Here is a 22,500-nt window from a genome sequence, read left to right as displayed (position 1 = left end):
ACTTTGTTCCACACAGCAGCCATGTTCTAGGCAGAACACTATGATAATTAAAAAACATGAATAAACAATCTAATTGTTTAGGTAAAGCAATAGATAACAGAGAAATTATCAGAGAAAACTGGAGCCAATGCTCCTACTCCTAGAATTGATTAAAGTCTTACCTTGAAAATCCTCCTGATTACACCATCCAATACATCCCATTTTGTTTTACCACTGACTCCGATAGAGCCTACCAAATATGCCTGTATTTTTTGGTCCTGCAAAGTTAAAAAAGAAAATGAACAAAAGCGAGAAAAGGAGGAATTTCACAGTTCAACATTGTTAAAGTATTACTGTATATACTTGTGTGTAAGACAAGAAATCAACCCAAAAAATCTGGGTCAACTGATTCATGGTTAATGTAAGTAATCTACCTTACTTCTTATCAAAAAAAGGAACCACCTCCTGTTTTGAACTGCAAAAGCAAGAGCTTAGTTCATCCCAGGAGAAACTAAAAGAAGCACAAACCTAATCTAATTCTCTGCCATGGCACCACTGCTGGACATTTTTAATACCAATTGAGGGGTTAAATGGCAGCACTGGTAGTGATGGCTGTTTGACACTTCACCTCAAAGGAGAACCCAGAGTGATGAAGGCGTTGGGGCTTCTTTTACGTTCTCTCAGGAAGGACTAAGCTCTCACTCTACTCAAAGAGGTTTATAGTTTCCCTTTTTGATAAGTCTTTCATGTTAACCAAAAACAAAATCCTCTTCTCTGAATAAAAGTTTTTTTGAATGCCTGGCCAGGAAAATGGTGACTGTGTGGCAACCAAGAAGGGCTGCCTGCCTGAGATGATGCTAATGCTTTCCTCTCTCCACAGAATGACTTGTTGATATCAAAATACATATTTTTGCTCCAAAGCGTGCCCCAACTTATACACAAAGTTTTTGTTGTCTGTCCTTGTTAATTGTATAATCTGCATTGAATGTTTGCCGTATGTGTGTTCGGGAAGCTATCCTGAGTCCCCTTTGGGGTGAGAAGGGCAGAGTATATATACTATAAATAATAAAAAATACATATTCTGTCAGTATTATTTGATTATTTCCCCATAAAAAATTATACCTCTTGAAAAGATGCTTTGGACAGAACAAAAATAATGTAGGGTTGTTGTGTGTTTTCTGGGCTGTTCCAGAAGCATTCTCTCCTGACGTTTCACCCACATCTGTGGCAGGCATGCTCAGAGGTTGTGAGGATCTCACAATCATCCTCTTCTCTGAATAAAGTTGCAAATGTTTTTTTTTAATGCCTGGCCAGGAAAATGGCGACAGTGTGGCAACCAAGAGGGCCTGCCTTCCTGAGATGATGCTAATGCTTTCCTCTCTCCACAGAATATATTATTGATATCAAAATCTCACAACCTCTGAGGATTCTTGCCATAGATGTGGGCAAAATGTCAGGAGAGAATGCTTCTGGAACATGGCCATACAGCCCGGAAAACACACAACAACCCTGTGATTCTGGACATGAAAGCCTTCGACAACACAAAAATGATGTACATTGTATTAATTCAGAGATCCCATTATAGTTTATAATGGTGTCCTTGCTTATATTTTCATTCAGCAATAGCTTTAAGGATAGAAACAGTAGCTTTATATTCTTAGATCAGAAACATAGTTATGTCATATTCCTTGCATGCTTATAATCAACTATTGGGATTGCCAAGATGACACAAATACATGATGACAAAAATAAAGTGTTCCATTCAATGTTACCTGTTGAACACTTAAATGAATATAGTACAGTGTTGGTAGCAGCAGAAATACAAATATCATGATGGACATAGCAATAAAAGGGTAAAGTCTTAGTACCTGGGATCGACCATAGCCCTTGTTTATTGTAACTATAATCTTAACATTCTGCCCTTCTTTGTGGAGTGTTCCATCTGACACATCTTCCAGTAAAATATCTAGCAAATAAACAAGAAACATATATGCCTTTAAACATATATATTTAGTTTGGCAAATGATATCTACTCGGTTTTTTTAAAAATTCTAAAATCTACTGCCTCTAAGATTGTTTTGCATTTTGAAGGCAAATCACATTTGTAATGAATAGATTCCACAAATGTTTATGGTCCTCTAAAAGTTTTCAGAGTGATTCGATAATGAATTATGGGATTCATTTTAGTTAAAGAAGCCTAAAACATGGGTTGGATGTGTATGTTTGTGTTTGTATGTGTCTTCAAGTCACCTGTGGACGTACGGTGACCCCATTAATCTCATAGAATTTTCTTACGCAAAAATACTCAAAGGTGATTCTGCCAGTGTTTTCCCCTGAAATATAGTTTACTGTACCTGGTATTTGCTGGTGATCTCCTATTCAAATACTAGCAAGGGTTGATGCTGCTTATCTTACGAGATAAGACTGGATAAGGTACCTTAATAAGGACATCTTTCTATCATACATCCAGTTGTTTCCAAGAAATAATGAGTGATTAATACTTTTGGAATATGGCCACACAGCCCGAAAGACATACAACAACCCAGTGATTAATTTGTTTTTTCTTCTCTCTGTATTACTTTCAACAAATATATTACTAAATGTTTGACATTTATAATTTTAGAGATTACAATTTCATGTCATTTGTGATATTTAGATATGCAATTTGTAATTTTAACTAAGTGATTTGATGTTTGATTGTAAGCCATTTGAGCTCTTAAGAGGCTGGGTAGCCATTATTAATCATTCAAATTAATAATGAAGAGTTTTGTTCATTTCCACAGTTTTCCTTTGGTTTGCCTCTCTATCATTCTAATAATACAAACAGCACATTATTATTTATCATCAATAAACCTCATTTACTTCCAATTTTAGAAATAGGATACCCAATTTTTACAATGAACAGCATTTCGTAATTTAAAACATGAAATGGCGATTAAAACATGGTAAGGCAATAAAACTGGAGGAAAATGGAAAATAATTTTGATTTACCTGATGTAACTGAATCAGTGATGTTCAAGTTATTCAAGGAAAGCCCTAAAGACTGTCGTGAAGAAGAGGAAGATGTGCTGCTTGAAGATTCTGAACTTGGCCTGGTGGGCTTGCTAGTATTGGTAGTCTCTGCCTTCAAACGATCATTCTCCGCTTTCAATATCTCAATCTCATTCTAGTATTTAAAATACAGGAAATCAATATTTAACAGTGGGATAGTGGCAGTAGTAAAAAGGGAATTCAATATTCGTGAATGAATTATGGATATGCATAATTTATCACCTAAAGCAAAATAAGTTCCATAGCTATAAGGTCTAACTAGAATTTTCAGCAGCATATCAATTGAAACTTTTATGTCACACATTTTTATTTACTCAGTATTGTTGTACAGATTGCCTCTTTGATTCTATGAAAAAAGATCTAGATAAACATATATACTGGAACTTCAAATTAGTTATACCATTAGGCTAAATCTAATTTGCAAGTCAAAGTCAAACCATGGCTCTGAGAGGCTAATTTCTCCATTAAAACAAGAAAACACACCATCCAAGAAAATTAACACTTTGAAATTTAATAAAATCTGGGTTTTAAGTACTTTTACATGTCTCTAACTGCCTAAATAAATATCTGTAAATGAGATCCTGCTTTATATATGTGGGCTCTGACTATGATAAAGACCCAGCATTAACAATAACAAAGATCTAATTCTCCAAGGAAACTTTTATTCCTAGTTAAATCCTATGCACTGCTAAATTATTACTCAATTTATAGGAATGGTGTGAGATGATACGTGATGCTAGGAAGTGAGTTCTTGGATCAAATCAACATATTGGCTGCTTCATGAAGTTCAAACAGTTATGTGCTATGAATCCAAAACTATATTCTGATCCCAAATTTGCAACATCCTAATGTTGCAGTATTATTAAAAGATGTTGCATTCATATTCTTATCCTAAAGAAAAACAAGAAACTGAAAGTGACAGCTTAGAAAGATTAAAAAACCAATTAAGCAAGAAACTAATTAAGCAGTCGGTAAAAGGTAGAACTGCCAAGCAATGGATCACCGTGGTGCCTCTAAAAGGTGCCAAAAACACACACAACTCTTTCCAATAGCTTTTGGGAAATGGCAAGAATCCATAAAACTACTTGAGTAGATAATAGAAGGTTGGATCCCAATTTATATGTGCTCTGAATAGACCCACTAACTTGGGAAAAAAAGAGTAATGATTATACTTACTTCATGGAACTAGTTCCAATTGGAAATTCCAATTAGAATGGATACTAACTGAATTGTAACTTGATAAATTATCATTTATTAATTTGATTAATATCTTTTTTTAGTGTTAAGATACAATGAGGCTTCCAATATGTATGTGTGTATGTTTGTGTGTGTGTATACATACACACACACAAGCAGTCCCTGAGTTACAAACATTTGACTTACGAAAGACTCATACGGTAGTTAAGAAGGGGATTGAGACAACCAGGTGAGAGAAATTCACCCCTAGGAAGGGAAATTCACTCCTGAAAGAGTTATCATGGGAAAAAGGTGTCTCCACTGAAGCTTTATCACCAATTCTTGTTTCCACATACAGAACCTATCTTGTTTGTAACTTGGGGACTGCCTGTATCATTCATTCATATATATATATATATATATATATATATATATATATATATATATAATATGTGTGTGTATGTGTGTGACTCTTTAATATGCAATTGATATTCCACCCTAATCAAAACTAAGCAGACATCATGATGATGTCTAGTCCACTAGCTTCAAATGTGCAAATGTATTCCTGGCCATGCCTGAAATAGAGATTCAAGGATGGATCCTGTAACACCTCCTCCCCAAACTGTTCAGGGGGAGGAGGAATCTGACCATATCCAGCACTGTTTGATGGCTGTTTCCTGACTGCTTTTTGACTGATCAGAAACATCTTCATTTTGAATGGATCAAGCTTCAATTTGTTTGATCCAGCCAATTAATTATTGATTAAATATCTTTTTCTCAGAATTAGATGGAAAAAAGAAAGAAGGTAGGGCATCATTAGCATATTGTTATGCCAAATTCCACAATTCAGTACAACCTATCCCTGTAGTTTAATGTAAATGTTAAATAGTACAGGCTGCAAAACTGAGGAATGCTACAGTCAAACAGCTGGAGTTTGAAACAGACACCCTCAAGCACTACTTTTTGAACTTGACTAACCAAAAAGAACGGAAGTCCCATCCTAGAGAGTTCCAAGTCCCATCCTAGAGGGTTGACCTAATAAATTACTGTGGTATCAAAAGCTGCTGAGAGGTCCAGGACCAACAGGAAAACATTATCCCTATTGAGTTTCTGATGTATATTGGCCATCAAGACAACCAAAATTACCTCCTTCTCTCTACCAGAATGAAACCATTAAGTAAGATTAATGCCATAATGACATTTATGTAATAAATAATCATATTTAGGTTAGAACTGTGGGTTTCAGGCCATGCTCCTATAAACTGTTAACAGCAAATAAGTCATACTGAAGTTAGTGGAGCACACCTCTGAGTATACAGTATTGCATTACACAATTAACTACCTTGTATGTGCCTACATCTAATTGAGTTTAGCAATCTTTGTAGATATTATCTTACAAATCAAACTGGTTTAACTATTTTGGAGGCTTGGCTATTGAAAAAGATGATAATAGCACAAAAGTACAAAGCTACAAAAGATAGAATTTAGGCCAAGGGTTAAAGAAGTAATAAAGACTAGTGTTGCAAAGCCTGGAAACAGCTAACATTCTTCTAAAGCCCCAGCGGGCCATTCTGCTTTCTTTCTAAGTAGATTATTTCTTAGGAACATTTCTGCAGAGAAACTGACAATTATAGGGGATCTTTGCCAATAACTGTGACAGGCAAAATAGCACATTTCACAAAGAGACAATAATCTAAGGATCTACTACTGTATTTATTACATTATTTTCCAGTTGCAGCTAAATTATTTCCACTGATCCCATTTCTTTCTTCCATTCAGCCCACAGTGAATGTCATCTACAGGCTTGAAATAAATGGCTTTAGTGAGTAATGCCCTAGTCAATTGTTCCGCTGATCTGACCTGCATGCGATTCATGGCTTCTCGAATCTGGTCAAGATGGTGTGCTGAACTGAGAGCTTCAAGACGAATATCTGTTAACTTGAGCTCTTTCTCCCTGAGCTCATTTTTCAGCTGCAGAATTATTTCAGCTTCTGCCTCTGTGCATTCACAGATCCTAAAAAAAGAAAAGAGAAAGTAAAGAGGCAGAAGATTAAAGGAATGTTCTCTTCTAAATGGTATTGTGCCATTGTTCTGTGTCAAATAATAGAAAAGGGTTGCTGCTTGTGACTCCTAGGTCCAATAGGGAGAATTTCATCAATTCATCAATGCAGTGTGAATGGGCGCCATTTAAAAACATAAAAGGAGCAAATACCTAGATAACCTTGTTTGTATAGCTTTCCTACTTAACTCCACATTTTTGCATTTATTATTCTGTATGCTTTTTTTCTCCCAAAGTGGAGAACTACGGTTGGTTTATAATGAAGTTGTAGTAAAAGTGAAGTATTTTCCAACAGTTATGATTTAAAAAAAAGTACTAAAGGTGAACAGTTTGTTTACTTCTGCTAATATTCTCTGCATTATGCAATGCAAAAACACATGGCCAATTTACCTGTGCATTACTATTTCTTATTTACTCAGTATTCATATCATTCACTTGTTTTTGAGACATGACTTGTGAACACATTCTATTAATATATTACATTACTTAAGATCAAGTTTTGACTTTTGGAAATGCCATAACTGGGTATTTGATACTTGACTGAACAAATTGTCATTTGATATTGGATTCCACAAGTGATAGATGGGAATGTTTAAATTCACCAGTTCAGTTGCAGCATACATTAATATAGTCACATGAGGATCTCTGGATTGCATATGGCAGTGACTCCACACCGAAAACTGTCCAAATGTTGAGATTCTCTGTACACCAGTTCACCATGCAGGTTTCGACCTAGCTACAGACCTAACTGTACTATCACATTTTCTTGCACATCCATATTTGGGTTGACAGATGATGCGTTTCAATCTTTTTCCTCCTGGAGATACATAGGAATTTAAAATCGTAGCCTAGTTGCATATTTATAGCCTGCCTTGCTGCCAGTTTCTCAAAGGACATAAACCAACAACTCTGGTAAAAGGGAGACTCCTTGCTCTCTCCTATGTGCAAAATGGAAAGTACTATGGCATGAAGCTCTGTTTCTTAAACCAGATGAGAAGTAATTAAACCTAAAACTAAAAGAAATTGGAAGAAATTGCTTTCCTCTTGAAACATACTGAAAAATATATTTTCAATTGCTGTGTGAGTGAGTCCTGCACAGTATCCCTCTACATAACTTGACTATTAAAATGATTATTAAAGATTGCTATCCTACAGCTGTAGTATAATATAAACCTACTCCCCCTCCCCCAAAACAAAGAATAACAACAAAAACTCGGCTGGGGAGAGATGACTGCCAATTTTATTCTAATTTTTGGAAGATATCATTTGAAGCCCCACATGCCAGTTTACCGGGATCTATGCTTGTAGATCACGTGACCGTTTTGTCTTTTCTTTGGAGCCCAGATTAAGGATGACCTGCATATACATGCATTAGACAGACAGATGCAAGTGAAAGAAAGTAAAGGAAATGATTTAGAAAGTGAGAATCAGGACAAACAAAACAAAAGAAACATAAAAAGCCAACTATGCAATAGAATGGAAATATAAGATGGTTGGGTGGATGATGAATGATAAACTAAATAATAAAAATATGCCAGAATTTAGATTGTAGATATGCTAATCATCATCAAGCTGAATGGATGCCTCTTTGCCACAAAATCAGACAGCAGGTAAATGTCAGAAAGTATAATCTCCATAAAGTGTGTGCAGAATTGCAACCTCAATTTTTGAATGATCTCTCATGTCAAAGCCTTCCTACATAGTCAAACATGGTATATTTCAAGAAAAAGCTGTTAGGAAAGTATGAGAGATTAGTTTTATATGTGCAGGAAGATTTTTGGCATGACAAAGAGTTCCAAACTATCCATCAAAAACCTGAAGCTATATTCACTGCACATTTTTGGGTGCTTAAGCAGAGGAGTGGGAAGAAAGCAACATTTGCAATCTATTTTGATACATTCATGCAATCTATAAGGAAAGCATATGCTCAAAAGTATATAAAAGCAATTAGCTTGCTTTGTATTGCATTGCATTTGGTGCTTATATTTCTATTTTGGAAGCTTGTTTTACAAATGTATTATACTAGTTATGTTACTCCTCATTTTTGGCATTTCTGGCTGCCTCTTGTTATTTATTATGTGAAGTGCCATTACATGACAGCAACAACAATTATTGCTTCACAAGCCAAGCCACACAGTGTTTTGCAAATGGCAAATGTCCCAGAGAGCATCTTTACCTGCTTTGATGGACAAAACCTGGAGTTAATTGAAGTTACCCATGTCTAATGAGAGGCAGTAAAAGCATTAAACTCGAGAGTAAATAGCTTCTTTCACTACTAGAAGGACCTCTTCCCTGCCTTAGGTGTTTTTGGATGCAGCTCGTTTTGCAGTGTCTGCTCACTATAATATTCTACATACACTAAAGACACCTGACACCAAAAGATCTTGGAATCTAAGTAGTTTGGCCTTAATTAGTATTTGGGTGGGAATACCAGGTTTTGAAAGCTGTGTTTCAGGGGAAAGAAGTGGCCAAACCACTTCTGAATATTCCTTACATAAGAAAACACTATGAAAATAAGGCAACTTGAAGGCACATATGTACATACTCATTACTGTTGAATGTCCTGGTCTACTGACTGGATCACATGCTAAAGGGGAATTTTTAAACAATATTTATCTCACTTCCCATTTCACTTATATTCATATCTAGTGTGCTAACACTTGTATACAGTGAACATATATGCATACATGCACATTTCATCAATTGAGGATTACATTTTGTGCATCTGATAGGATTATGACAATTTATGCCATAATGTATTCAATTGTCTTCAAAACAGTACAAAGTTTTTGTTTCTAGATAGTGGAGGAGTGTTGCTTTTAGATAAGGGAGAAGTGTCTGAAAGATTTTGGGGCAAGGCAAAAAAAATCCAAAAGACCGGGGACAGCCAGTTAGACATGTGCCTCTCTGCTCCAAAGGAAAGGGGAAAAAAGAATACTAGATCTATATTTTTTCAAGTAAGTTGTAAAGCAAGCATATGAAGCTAGAAAAAAAGCAAGAATTTTTGGCTAATTTCTAAATAGTGGGTTAAGAGGTCTAAAATGAGAAAGGGCCAGTAGTATTTACATGGGAGCACCAGACCAAAAGTTCAGAGGCAGTGCCGATACTTTACCAATCACAACACCAAGGGTTGCTCCTTTAACTACTACGTTTTTCAGAAACAATCTTTTAAAAGATAATCTTGTACAAAAAGTAGAAAACATACGCAGATGTTGATTGGGATGGCTTTATTGATGAAGATGGACACTCTCCATAGCTGTGGGGCAATTTGGGCGAGGAGGGAAGAGATGAATCTGTCACTTCTTCTATGTCAGAATGTGAAGAAGGAGGCTTTGTAGACTTCTTCTTCCCAAAGGCCTGTTTGAATGAACTTCTTAGCTAGGAAAAAAAATGAAAATAGAATAAATTTATTTGGATGTCTTTGATGGTTTGATTCACTTTATGTTTTTCTTTTACTGAAAAGTTAGTTTGCAGATGCCAATCTAGCTACTGCCTGAGGTCAGTATATAGATAAGCAGCAGGTATTAACATGTGCAACACAGTATCTTTAGGAACATGAATGAAAGAGTTCTTTTAAAAATCAACTGAGCACAGCATTATGGAAAAGGTGCAGGATCGAGTAGTACAGCTAAACAGATGCTCATTTAAACCCTACACCTCCCATGGAAGCCTATTTTTCAGGCATTCCCTTTTAGGTGACTGGTTTTAAATTGTTTAAAATTCCAATCAATATGATTATGTGCATTGTTCATGACTAATTGTTTTTCCTTTAATGGTTTGAACCTATTACTTCGCAGAAGCATAGATTAAAAATAAGCATATTCAAGCTGCAATAAGGTGCTTGTCTTTTTGCTAAGAAGAAGCTGAAAGGATTGGGAAAGAGGAGGCATTTACTGCAGTTCAGTTTTAAAGAAGCAAGTTCACATGTACAAGCACTGCTTTTTTATTTTCATTTTCACTTTTTTTGCTATAGAAACTTTTATCCATTATTGAAAGGGACAGAATAGCCAAAGAGCCATTTATTTCAGAAACTGAGATGGCAAAAGTTAGGTTTGCAATGAGTATGATGCAGTTATCTCTGAGTTGTCAAATGCTTCTAATGGATGCACACAGCTACACATACCAAAGGAAAACGTTTGTTTTACCCCACTCCCCTTCCAAAATAATTGCTTTGATCACCCAAATTATTCTTCTACGAAATATTGGAGCACTTTATTCTACAAACATCAGTTCAAGAATGAAAGTATAAGCATTGGATCTGACTGCAATAATTTATGCTCTTTCTGGATATCTAAGAAGAAAGAAATGGATTTTGGCAACACTCCCCCTTTCTAGATTTCAAAGTTGGAGGCAAAATGAATAGAGAAAAAAACAACTAAGGAGACATAAAGAATAATCTGTTTTAGAAGAGTATAAAAGCCTACTGCCAAAATGAATAGCAATCATGCCAAGATAGAGTTCTTTGAGATGCATGCCAAATTTTCCAGGGGTTTATATTCACCTCACTTCCTCTAGAGTTCACCTTGCAGAAACATGAAAGAGTGTGCAATTACAAATCAAGGGAATGAAGTTGGAATCAGTATTTTTTAAAATATTACCTGTGTAATAAACATATTTTACACAATAGAAGTAAATTATCCCTTATTTCAGCAAAAACTAAAGTCCTCATGATAAGTATACAATCTTCTCAATACAAAGGCTTTATATTTATTTAGTTTTAAACATTTCCATCCATTTGACCCATCATACAGAATGAACAGGAAAAAGCTAGAAAATGCTGTAGCTTACATTTGTGTTTAAAGTGATATAAATAAATTCGGTTTACCCATATTGCTACCTCACACATACAGATGGATCCATATCAATCTAACAACAGCAGCAACACATTCAAAATGACACTAAAATTGATATTTATATAAGCCACATTTTTTGAAACAGGGCAGAGGGAATTCAGAAGGACAATAAAGCAATATTTCTAAATCTGTAAAACACTTACCCAGTTTTTCTTCTTCTTCTTCTTAGAGTCAGCATCATTACCACTACCCAGGCTTGAATGGCTGGTGCCACTGTTGATGCTGGAAACGCTTTCTGAGGAATGCTGCCGCCTTATTCGCAGATCTATAAAAAAATTTCAGTGTGGAAATGTCTTTCCTTTCTTAATTTTTTAAAAATTAAGTTTGCAAATAATAATAATAATAATAATAATAATAATAATAATAATAATAATAATAATAATGTTCATTTATATCCCACTTTTTCTCTCTTTACAGAGACTCAGAGTGACTCACAATTAAAAGCATTACAATATATTTATCATCAATAAAAATATATTTATCATCAATAAAAATATCTATCTCCTAGGCTTGCTCAAATAATTCGTTTTCCCCGTTAACCGTTATTAATTCGTTATTTTCGTTTGTTTTGAAGCAATTTTGAAGCATTGGTTGTCACACGTCTGGATATCGCGGTTTCGAATCGCGAGAGGCCGTTTTTCGTTATGTCGTCGTTTTTTTCGTTAGGAAAAAAAAGCTTTTGCAAAGCACCCAAACTCCCACCATTCAGGCCCTTCCCTTTTGCCCCTCAGCAAAAGGGGCGTCACAGGCTCAGCCAATGGGAGGGGGCGAGGGGGAAGGAGGCCGAGGAGGAGGAGGAGGAAGACGGAGGGGGGAAATGGCTGCCGCCGCCTCGCCTCAGCAGCTGATAATAATTTATTATTATTACCTCCCAAGGGTGATCTCCCAATAGCCTACCGAGGAAGGACTGGGCCAGGTTTCTGTCTTTGGGAGGGAGGCTCTCGCATGTCAGCGCCCAGGAAGGCGAGGCCCGCACGTCGGAAAGGAGGCGCGTCCACGTGTCTTTCTTCTTCCAGGAGGGAAGGAGGGGGAGAGGGAGGTCCCCCCTTGGTTGCCCTCTTTCCCTCCCGAAGTGGCTCTTGAAAATGGGGCGCTTTTCCCCTTCCCCTCCCGCCCTTCCCGCGACCTTCCCCAAGGTCTCCCCCGAAGAGCCCACCGACCTTTCCTTTCCTTCGGGCGGCGTCCTCTCCTCCTCCTCCTCGGAAGCCTTGCGGGGAGGATGGGGCTGGGAGGGAGGGAGGGTCGCTTAGGAGGCGGAAGGCGAAGGCGGGCGAGGGGTGCGGGCGGCGCTGCTCATGCCTCCCTCACTGCCTGCCTCTGCTTCTCCCTCTGCCGCCCCCTCCTCCGCTTCCTCCGCCTCCTCCTCGCAAGGCGCATCCAGGCGGGCGGAGGCGGCGGATCGAGACCCCTTCCCCTCTGCTTCGTCCTCCTCCGGCGGCTGTCCTCCCTTCGCTCGCTCGCCCTTCCCTGCCTGCCAGGCCTGATACTCAGAGGTTTTGACATCTGTGCGAAGCTAGGCAAGTGGGGTTTATATATCTGTGGAAGGTCCAGGGTGGGAGAAAGAACTCTTGTCTGTGGGAGGCAAGTGTGAATGTTGCAATTGGTCACCTTGATTAGCATTGAATAGCCTTGCAGCTTCAAAGCCTGGCTGCTTCCTACCTGGGGGAATCCTTTGTTGGGAGGTATTAGCTGGCCCTGATTGTTTCCTGTCTGGAATTCCCATTTTCTGGGTGTTTCTGGGAAGGTAATGGCACTCCATGTAGTCATGCTGGCCACATGACCTTGGAGGTGTCTATGGACAACACTGGCTCTTGGGCTTAGAAATGGAGATGAGCACCAACCCCCAGACATGACTGAACTTAACGTCAAGGGATACCTTTACCTTTACCTATACACACACACACACACACACACACACACACACACATAAGCAGGGACTATATATATATATATATATATAGTTTCCATCTGCTGCCTGCCAGCACAGGAGAAGGGAGTCCTGCTGACCCACCTCTGGCCCTGCTACTCTGGCCCTGCTACTCTGGGGTAAGGAGGAAAGGAAGAGAGTGGAGGAAGCCCTTAAAAACTCCTGCTTCTGGACTCTTCTTGCTGTTTCTATCTGCTGCCTGCCAGCACAGGAGAAGGGAGTCCTGCTGACCCACCTCTGGCCCTGCTACTCTGGCCCTGCTACTCTGGGGTAAGGAGGAAAGGAAGAGAGTGAAAACATCTGTGTCTGGACACTTTTTGTTTCCATCTGCTGCCTGCCAGCACAGGAGAAGGGATTCCTGCTGGCCCACTTCTGGCCCTGCTACTCTGGGGTAAGGAGGAAAGAAAGAGAGTGGAGGAAGCCATCGGACCGGGAGGCTGCCTTCACTGGAGTCATCGCCTTGCCACCTCAGAGGGTCCGCTTGGACAGCTTTCGTCGGACTGAATGCTCCCCATTGGAGATTTTTAGATTCGCATATGGATATTGCTGTACTTGTCTAAAGAGTGTCCCTTATTAGATTTAATGTGTCGCCGCCACTTGGCTTTCTCCCCATTTTTGTTTCTTACCTATCCCTTTTAAACCTATGTTTTTAGCAGTGTGAGTCAATTGAGTATACTTAACTCACATTGTTATAATTGCTCTGAGTAATTAGTGCCTTGGTGCCTTTATTCAGGACTGGGTTGTGTAGAAGAAGGAGGGTCTGGCTAGAAGAGTAGTAGAGTTGTAGTAGAGAATGAGTCAGATAGATGCACATGGGAACCACGATCTATCCCAGTTATGCCACCTCATGGGTAGATCGTTTAGCCTCGTCCTCTCTCAGCTCGTAACAGTGAATGAGAAATTAGATCATCTCCTCAAAGGAATTTTGTTACTGGTAAACACCACTAGACTACAGGATGTTCCTGGGGAGGATAATAATAATACTGGTTATGATCTAAAGGAGGCCAGTTGTCCTTCAGATTTGGTGGGAGAGGTAGAACTTGGGCTCCAAAAGGGTATTAAGGAGCTAAGATTAGAAAATGACGAGGTTGAGGGAGGGAATGATTTGTTTGTTGATCAAACTGTTCAAAGGAGGGAAGGTATGGATCTAGATTTGGCAGCGGTGAAGCCGATAACTAATTCTCCGTTGGAGGGGGATTTCTCTCCTCCATACGTAGAGGATTACTATGAACATCTTGTACAGACGAAACAGCTGGCTTTTCAAATTGAAGACTCTATATTGAACAGGGGTAGATGGACCTCGGAAAGAGTGATCCAGAGGTCCTTGGGTCAAATTCTTTCAAGGAGCCTGACGACAGTCAAGATAAAGATGATCACTTGGCTCCATAAGGGCTATCAATCATATGATCGCTCTTTACGCCTTATCTTCACTTTTGAGGATAAGTCTATAACAGAGGAATTATGGGCCCTTAGGTTCCGGCTGCTCTCATGGGGCATTACCATTAGAAGAGTATTTGTGGACCCCGTGATTCGCCCTTTGGTGGCCAACCTATCTTTACACACTCAACCATCTGTTAGGCCCAGAGATAATAGGATGTGTAGTCCTCAGCGTAGGCTCCCCCCTTTAGAAAAGTCTCAATTAGAGACTCTGGCCCAATCATTTTCCGTACCAGACCAGCAACTTTCACCCTCTTCAACCTCACTACGTTTTTCCAGTAGGCCCCATTTATCCCCTTCTTTTGAAGTAAAGTTAGATGGTGTGTCTAGTAACCTTTTGGATCCAGGGAGCTGACTAGATTCTCTTAAGGATGCTCCAATTGAGCCAGACTCCTTGGGGGGTGGGGAACAGGCGGGGGGTGGCTCCATCGAGGTCGTGTGGGGGAGGAGGAGGAATTGCCGTCAACGCATTTCCAGGGAGAAGCGCAACAGGGTTCTTGCGACCCTGGAGAAGGATAGGTGTGGTAGCCTCCATGGTAGCCCCTCCCGGCTGAAGGTCCTGCTGTTTAATGCCAGATCCGTCAAAGGTAAATCATCTATTATCCAGGATCTAATCATGGATGAACATGCGGATCTGGCCTGCATCACCGAAACCTGGTTGGATGATCTGGGTGGGGTTAGTCTTACCCAGCTTTGTCCTCCGGGTTTCGGGGTGCATCAGCAGGCTAGGCCAGGAGGGCGGGGAGGTGGGGTTGCGGTGGTCTTTAGGCAGTCCATCGCCCTGGTCAGATGCGTCGCTTTGCAATCGGTCGGGTTTGAGTGTCTCCACTTGAAGGTGGGTACCCGGGACAGTTTGGGGATTCTGCTGGTGTACCGTCCACCCCGCGACACAGCAGTCTCCCTGCCTGAGCTAGCAGAGGTGGTTTCTAGCGTGGTGTTGGGTTCCCAGCGCCTGTTGATGCTGGGCGACTTCAACATTCACGCTGAGACCACCTTGACAGGTGCAGCTCAGGAATTCATGGCCGCCATGACGACCATGGGTCTGTCCCAAATAATATCGGGTCCCACTCATCAAGCTGGACATACACTCGACCTGGTTTTTGTTGCGGGCGACGGTTTGGTCGGAGTGGAAGAGCAAATTATTCTTCCATTGTCATGGTCCGACCACTATCTGATCAGTTTAAGACTAACCGTCTCTTCCAACCTCCGCAGGGGTGGTGGACCAATTAAGATGGTCCGCCCCAGGAGACTTATGGATCCTGAGAGATTCCTGAGGTCTCTTGGGGATCTGTCTACCATGGAAGCTGACGATCCTGTCGATGCCCTGGTCACTCGTTATAATGGCGAGTTGTCCAGGGCAATAGACACGATCGCTCCTGAGCGTCCCCTCTTGCTGCGTGGAGTTGCCCAAGCTCCCTGGTTTACTGGGGAGCTGGCGGAGATGAAACGTGCAAGAAGGAGACTAGAGTGCCGCTGGCGGACAACTCGTGACGTATCTGACCGAGCACGGTCTAGAGCCGCTATTAGGGCCTATTCCGCGGCATTGCGGGCAGCCAGGAAAGTTTTCTCGACTGCCCGCATCGCGTCTGCAACAAATAGATCTTCAGAGTTGTTTCGAGTTGTTGGGGAGCTCCTCCACCCTCCTCAGGTTGGGGGAGCACCCGACATCTCGTCAACTCGGTGTAGCGAGTTCGCTCACCATTTTGCAGACAAAGTCGCTCAGATTCGTTCCGACTTAGACGCCGGCCTTGATGCATTGCCAGGTGAGGTAACCGAGGCATCTGTCTGTTCGATCTTGTGGGATTCGTTTCGGCTTGTGCAGCCTGATGATGTGGACAAGATTCTTGGAGCGGTGAGGGCGACCACCTGTGCCCTTGACCCTTGCCCATCTTGGCTCTTAAAACAAGCCAGTGGAGGGCTAGTTGATTGGTTTGTGAGAATAATCAATGCCTCTTTGGAGCAGGGCATATTTCCATCTGGCCTAAAACAAGCTGTGGTGAGGCCTGTTTTGAAGAAAGCCTCCTTGGATCCGGCTAACCTCAGTAACTACAGACCAATCTCTAACCTTCCATTCTTGGGCAAGGTCTTGGAGCGGGTGGTTGCTTCCCAGCTCCAGGGATTCTTGGAAGATACGGATTTTCTGGACCAATCGCAGTCTGGTTTCAGACCTGGCTACAGTACCGAGACGGCTTTGGTCGCCTTGGTGGATGACCTCCGCAGAGAGCTGGACAGGGGGAGTGTGACCCTGCTGGTTCTCTTGGACATCTCAGCGGCTTTCGATACCATCGACCATGGTATCCTTCTGGGACGTCTCTCCGGGATGGGCCTTGGGGGTACTGTTCTGCAGTGGCTCCAGTCCTTCCTAGAGGGCCGTTCCCAGTTGGTGAAGCTGGGGGACACCTGCTCGGACCCCTGGCCATTGACCTGTGGGGTCCCGCAAGGTTCCATTTTGTCCCCCATGCTTTTTAATATCTACATGAAACCGCTGGGTGAGGTCATCCGGAGTTTTGGAGTGCGGTGCCATCTCTACGCGGATGACACCCAACTCTACTACTCCTTTCCACCTAATTCCAAGGAAGCCCCTCGGATACTGGACCAGTGTCTGGCCGCTGTATTGGCCTGGATGAGGGCGAACAAGCTGAGGCTCAATCCTGACAAGACAGAGGTCCTCCAGGTCAGTCGTACGTCTGATCGGGGTATTGGGTGGCAACCTGTGCTTGACGGGGTTGCACTCCCCCTGAAGGCGCAGGTCCGCAGCTTGGGGGTCCTCCTGGACACTGCGCTGACACTTGAGGCCCAGGTGTCGGCCGTGGCTGGGAGGGCCTTTGCACAACTAAAACTTGTGCGCCAGCTGCGACCATACCTCGAGAAGTCAGATCTGACCATGGTGGTCCACGCCTTAGTTACCTCTAGACTGGATTACTGCAATGCGCTCTACGTGGGGCTGCCTTTGAAGACGGCTCGGAAACTACAACTAGTACAACGATCGGCAGCCAGGTTTCTAACTGGGGCAGATTACAGGACGCGCTCAACGCCGCTGTTTAAAGAGCTCCACTGGCTGCCATTTATTTTCCGAGCCCAATTCAAGGTGCAGGTTATCACCTACAAAGCCCTTAACGGTTTGGGACCCACCTACCTTCGAGACCGCATTTCCCCCTATGAACCCGCACGACCTCTTCGCTCGTCGGGGGAGGCCCTCCTCTCGCTTCCACCAACTTCGCAGTTGCGGTTGGTGGGGACGAGGGAGAGGGCCTTCTCCGCCGTGGCCCCCCGGCTGTGGAACTCGCTCCCCAGGGAGATTAGGCAGGCCCCTACCCTACTCTCATTCAGGAAGAGCCTGAAAACTTGGCTATTCCAGAAGGCCTTCGTTGACTGATCCTTGTGGGATCATGTTATTTACCTATTAAGCAGTAGACCCTCTGGATTGTTTTTAGGATTCATTCAGCACTTTAAGTATTACACCTGCTGCATAATTATCCCTCCCTGATAACTTGATATTACTTTGCACCTTGGCCTGGATCTTTTGACCCAAATCGGGATCTTAATATTATTGTGTATATTGACTTTTATGACTGTTTTTAATCATGTTGAAGTTTTACTGCTCGGTTTAATGTTTTATCTGATTTGTGCTGTCGTGTCTGGGCATGGCCCCATGTAAGCCGCCCCGAGTCCCTCCGGGGAGATGGGGCGGGATATAAGAATAAAATTATTATTATATTATTATATATATATATATATATATATATATATATATATATATATATATATATATATACACACACAATATATATCACACACACACCAATTTAACAAAGTTTCAGCCACAAAAACAAAGTTTCTGAAGTAGAACAATGACTTTCACAGTAAAGACAACCCAATTTAACAGGAAATAAGACTTTCAAACCAGGAACAGATTTCTGCAATTATTAAAAAATGGTTTATTATAAAAGCTATGAAAATTCGCCAAAAATCAGAGGATAAGGGAAACGTTCCAAATTTTGGTGAGCTATCAGTTTTAAATGTGTTCTACCACTGTACCAAGTTGGAAGAAGATCACTCAAAAAATGAGGGTGGGAGAGTCCTGTAAAGTCCTCTCCCTCTGTGCTGTTTTTGGGAATTGCGCATGCGCGTCCGCCATTAACGAATTAATTTAGAAAATAACGAATTTTCGTTAATTTCGAAAATTTTTGGGGGCCAAATTCGTAAATAGCAACAAAAACTAAAAACTGCCCCCCTCTAGTTTTGAAACGAGTTTAGAATCAAATTTTTCATGGATCGATCAAGCCTACTATCTCCTATCTATCTATCTATCTATCTATCTATCTATCTAATATTTCCTAATATCTAGACTGAAATGTTCCTAACTATACAATTCCCTTCTCTCATCCATCCCATTGTAGTGATTTCCCATCCTTTGGGTTGAAGACAATCATACAATTATGCCCTTCCTTCCTAATGAAAGATTTTTCATTTTCATTTTATTTAAAAATTCCATGCAAAAATTCTAACATTAAATTACAAAGCTTTCTATAAAAACATATCCCTCTTTCATTTTACAAATCTAAGAAACGGTCCCCAATATTTGATAAAGATTTTTTTGTGAAACATCTTTCCTTTCAAGGAAACTTCTTGATCTGGAGTGTTAACATTTTGTGCATCTTGTATTCCAGTGAAATGGTGGTAGCTGGACAGGCTCCTGAAGATTAAAAACAATCCTAAACCCTTAATTCACCTTATAAATGGGAATATTTTTGGTGCAACTACAGCAGCTTGCATAATGATGCTCTGCTATACATTGTGATTATTCTTGTATCCTAACTTTTCTTCTAGAAATGAAATAGAGTTCATGTTTGTAAAACAATGCTTTTTTCTTCTCATTTATTTATTTATTATTTATTTACAGCATTTATATTCCACCCTTCTCACCCCGAAGGGGACTCAGGGCGGATCACATTACACATATAGGCAAACATTCAATGCCTTTTTAAACATAGGGCAAAGACAAACAAACATAGCTCCAAGCGGGCCTCAAACTCATGACCTCCTGGTCAGAGTGATTCATTGCAGTTAATTGCAGCTGGCTTGCTCTCCCGCCTGCGCCACAGCCCAGGCTCTTGCAGTCCCTTGTGTCCATTGCAAATGGAAATGGAAATATCATTTTGTTGTTTTAAATTGTGTCCTGTTGTAGTCTGGCAAGCATCAAAGGATTTTCCTGAATGTTCAGAGGATAAGGGGGATGATGGGTTTCAAAGTGAGGAGTCTATGAGTGATTGGAGAGAATTGCAGACAGCTGAGGTTGATATTTTGGATTCTTTGGCTTGTTCCCAGGCAACAGGGGAAAGTTCCAATTCCAGTTTCCTTGAGAAAAGACCTTGGGAAGATGGTGAGTTTTCCAGGAAGAATAGATTAGATCTGAGAATGCAGGGAGTGAAAAGTTGGCAAACTAGATATTCTCAGAGGATCCAAGATAAGAACTTGAAGTCCAGATGTGTCAGGCATGATGTCATGGGTGTCTTAGAGAGCTTAAATTAAGTGGTTTGGTTTCAGGCCTTTCAGAGGAGACAACATTGCTATAGGAGATCAGTCTCCTGTTCATGATTCCAAGTTCATGATTCCAAGTTCATGGTTCCTGTATTGTCAAGATTCCTGATTCCTGTTTTATGTTTATGTTTCTTTGGAAAATTTACCTTGGAGAAGTTCCTGTTTTTATGTTCACAGATATACCTTTGGATTAATTCTGTGTTTTTTGGGATTCCTTGGCTTTGTGTTCTATCCTGGCATTTTTGGATGACTGCTACTGAACTCTAGCTTCTTTTGAGAATTGCATTGTACTGACTTTGATGGATTTGTCCCTTTCCCCCTTTTTATATTTTTTTCTTTAATATACATTTTTATATTGGCTCACTGGACTCAGATGTGGTGCTGGGTGAAAAGGTGTTGCCGTGCTAGGGTGTAACATGACTAAAGTGTGTGATTGTTAGCTGCCTTGAGTCCCCACAGGGAGAAAAGTGGGCTACAAATAAAGTAAAGTAAGTAAGTAACTAAACAAACATCACAGATGAAGATGGGTGGTGGTGGTGTACATTATCCTGCCTGAAGGAAATGTCCAAACCAACATGAATAATATTTCTCCCAATTTCCATGAATAAAAGTTAAACACATATTTTCACACTGTTATTCCTCAAGAGAGGCAGGAACCCACAATTAAAACACAAATATAGAGAATGAAAGAGGTTATCTAAATTCATCTAGAGACAGAGCAATCTAATTTCTCTATGCTGTTTTCTGGAAGTGGTTGAATAGAGCAAGGAAGGATTCCATTGTCTAGATAGAAAGCTGCTACCACTAGGGTTTCCTCTGTGTCCTTGGAAAGATTTGCAACTGGAGAACCACTTGCCAATAAAAATGTAGTGGTCCAGGAGGCAAGTGGAGCTACTCTAGAAGTTCTGGATTCCAAGCCATTTTTCTTTCAAAAAAGACATTATCTAAACCTATATCTTATTCCCCTCTCCATTTTTTCCATGAATGAGTGAGACATTTTAAAAAGTAAAATATGCTGGGCTAGAAACCCAGCAAAAACATTATTGCTCCAACTTTCTGTTTTGGCAGGAATGTGCAAACAGGGTTTTCAATATGATGACTGCCTCCTCCCAGCTGTTCCTCTTGATCTTCTTGATCATTTTCTAAATAGCTTCCTGCCCTTTGCAATTCCTCAAGAGAACTCTGATGAACCAAAAAGCTCCCTGGTATTATGTGAGATATGAGCAATAATGTGAGTTTTTTTTCCCCCCAGAAGCAGCAAAACAAAAGTACTGCAAACATTATATGAAGAATAATATCTCAAAACTAGAGGATAGGAGAGTTGACTGCAGGGACTATGCTGGCCCTGGTATTTTCCAAGCTCTTGTTAAATAGTGGCACAGATTCCATTTTTCTAAACAACAGAAAATCAGTAGTTTAGCACATCTCTGGAGCATAAATATATTCTAACTGCAACAGAAACAAACAAACAAAACACTGTACCTTTATGAGTGTGGTCAGGGCCATTCAAAGCTCCTTGAATAGCTGCCTGTGCTGCTGAATTCTGGGCTTTCAGCATTTCAATGGTTTCCCGTAGTTCTATGAGCTCCGATTCCTTTGGAAACAGTGGGAAAAGAGTAAAAATGTATCAGAGTAATCATGTTTTTTTACATGATGCTAGTATTGTGGATGAAAATGAGGAGAAATGTATTTTTTGAATCTTGGGAAATAAAGTGGGTCAAAATTCTCAGATAGGAAGTTTTTATTCTTTACAGTGCTCCATAATAAGAATTAATGCTTTGTTGGGGAAGAAATAAATATTCCTTGAGATACATTTTCTGATTCACAAGATGTGCAACAACAAAAGTCCTCTCTAGTAGGATATAATTTAACAAGCAGAGTTTGAATTAAAACTGCTTGGAATATTGCCATTTCATGTTCTCATTTTATAGAATGGGGATTAAAGTTGCTAAAGATGTTTAACCTTAGCTGCAAGGAGGTAGCAGCAGGAGAAAAACAAGTACTCAAATATTTGGGAAAGCCTATAGAGGTCAAAGTAATTATTACAAACTCCTTTAAGAAAGGCAGTAGCTTTGCAAAATATGGAATTATCAAAATGGATGAAGTTTATTTCAGAACATTTTTATTTAAAAGGAAACCAAAGTGATGTGGTTTCCCCATCTGAATTGTTTCAAAATGAATGATGATATGTAACTGTTGCTCAACTGGGCATAGGAAGAATCTACTTCTTGGGTTACAGGGTTCCCTAATTAAGTCAAACTAGAAGCTAAGGTTAAATCATATTGCCTACAATTAACTTAATTTCCCTCCTCTGCAATGCAGTTTCAGCAGTAAGGTTTGAAATGTTTACTTTGGCTGACATGCATATGCAAAAGGAAAGTAAAAAAATGAACTGTCCTCCATTACCCCGCTTCAAGAACAGTTGATAAAAGTCTTTCCAGTCTCCCTAAAAATCTTTCATCTCACATTTAGTATTC

General features: G+C 40.5%; 1 protein-coding gene across 17 annotated transcripts in view; it reads right to left on the bottom strand.

The window, feature by feature from the left end:
* The window catches only part of nav3 (neuron navigator 3), a 587,869-nt gene that overhangs the window by 17,511 nt on the left and 547,858 nt on the right, over nt 1–22,500 (bottom strand). For 10 of the 17 annotated variants that reach the window (XM_016993769.2, XM_062980879.1, XM_016993770.2 and 7 more), the window contains 9 exons: nt 21,506–21,617; nt 11,262–11,383; nt 10,767–10,787; nt 9,471–9,643; nt 7,556–7,621; nt 6,067–6,220; nt 2,971–3,145; nt 1,848–1,945; nt 162–257 (listed from right to left, as the gene is read on the bottom strand). In XM_016993769.2, coding sequence (XP_016849258.2) covers nt 162–257; nt 1,848–1,945; nt 2,971–3,145; nt 6,067–6,220; nt 7,556–7,621; nt 9,471–9,643; nt 10,767–10,787; nt 11,262–11,383; nt 21,506–21,617 — 1,017 coding nt within the window. The remainder of the gene's footprint in view (nt 1–161; nt 258–1,847; nt 1,946–2,970; nt 3,146–6,066; nt 6,221–7,555; nt 7,622–9,470; nt 9,644–10,766; nt 10,788–11,261; nt 11,384–21,505; nt 21,618–22,500) is intronic. The other 7 variants (XM_062980880.1, XM_016993765.2, XM_016993766.2 and 4 more) reach the window with 3 other exon arrangements.

Source organism: Anolis carolinensis, chromosome 5, assembly GCF_035594765.1.
Source record: "Anolis carolinensis isolate JA03-04 chromosome 5, rAnoCar3.1.pri, whole genome shotgun sequence".
In the NCBI taxonomy this organism is placed as follows: Eukaryota; Metazoa; Chordata; class Lepidosauria; order Squamata; family Dactyloidae; genus Anolis; species Anolis carolinensis.
This window is presented reverse-complemented; position numbering and strand designations above follow the sequence as displayed.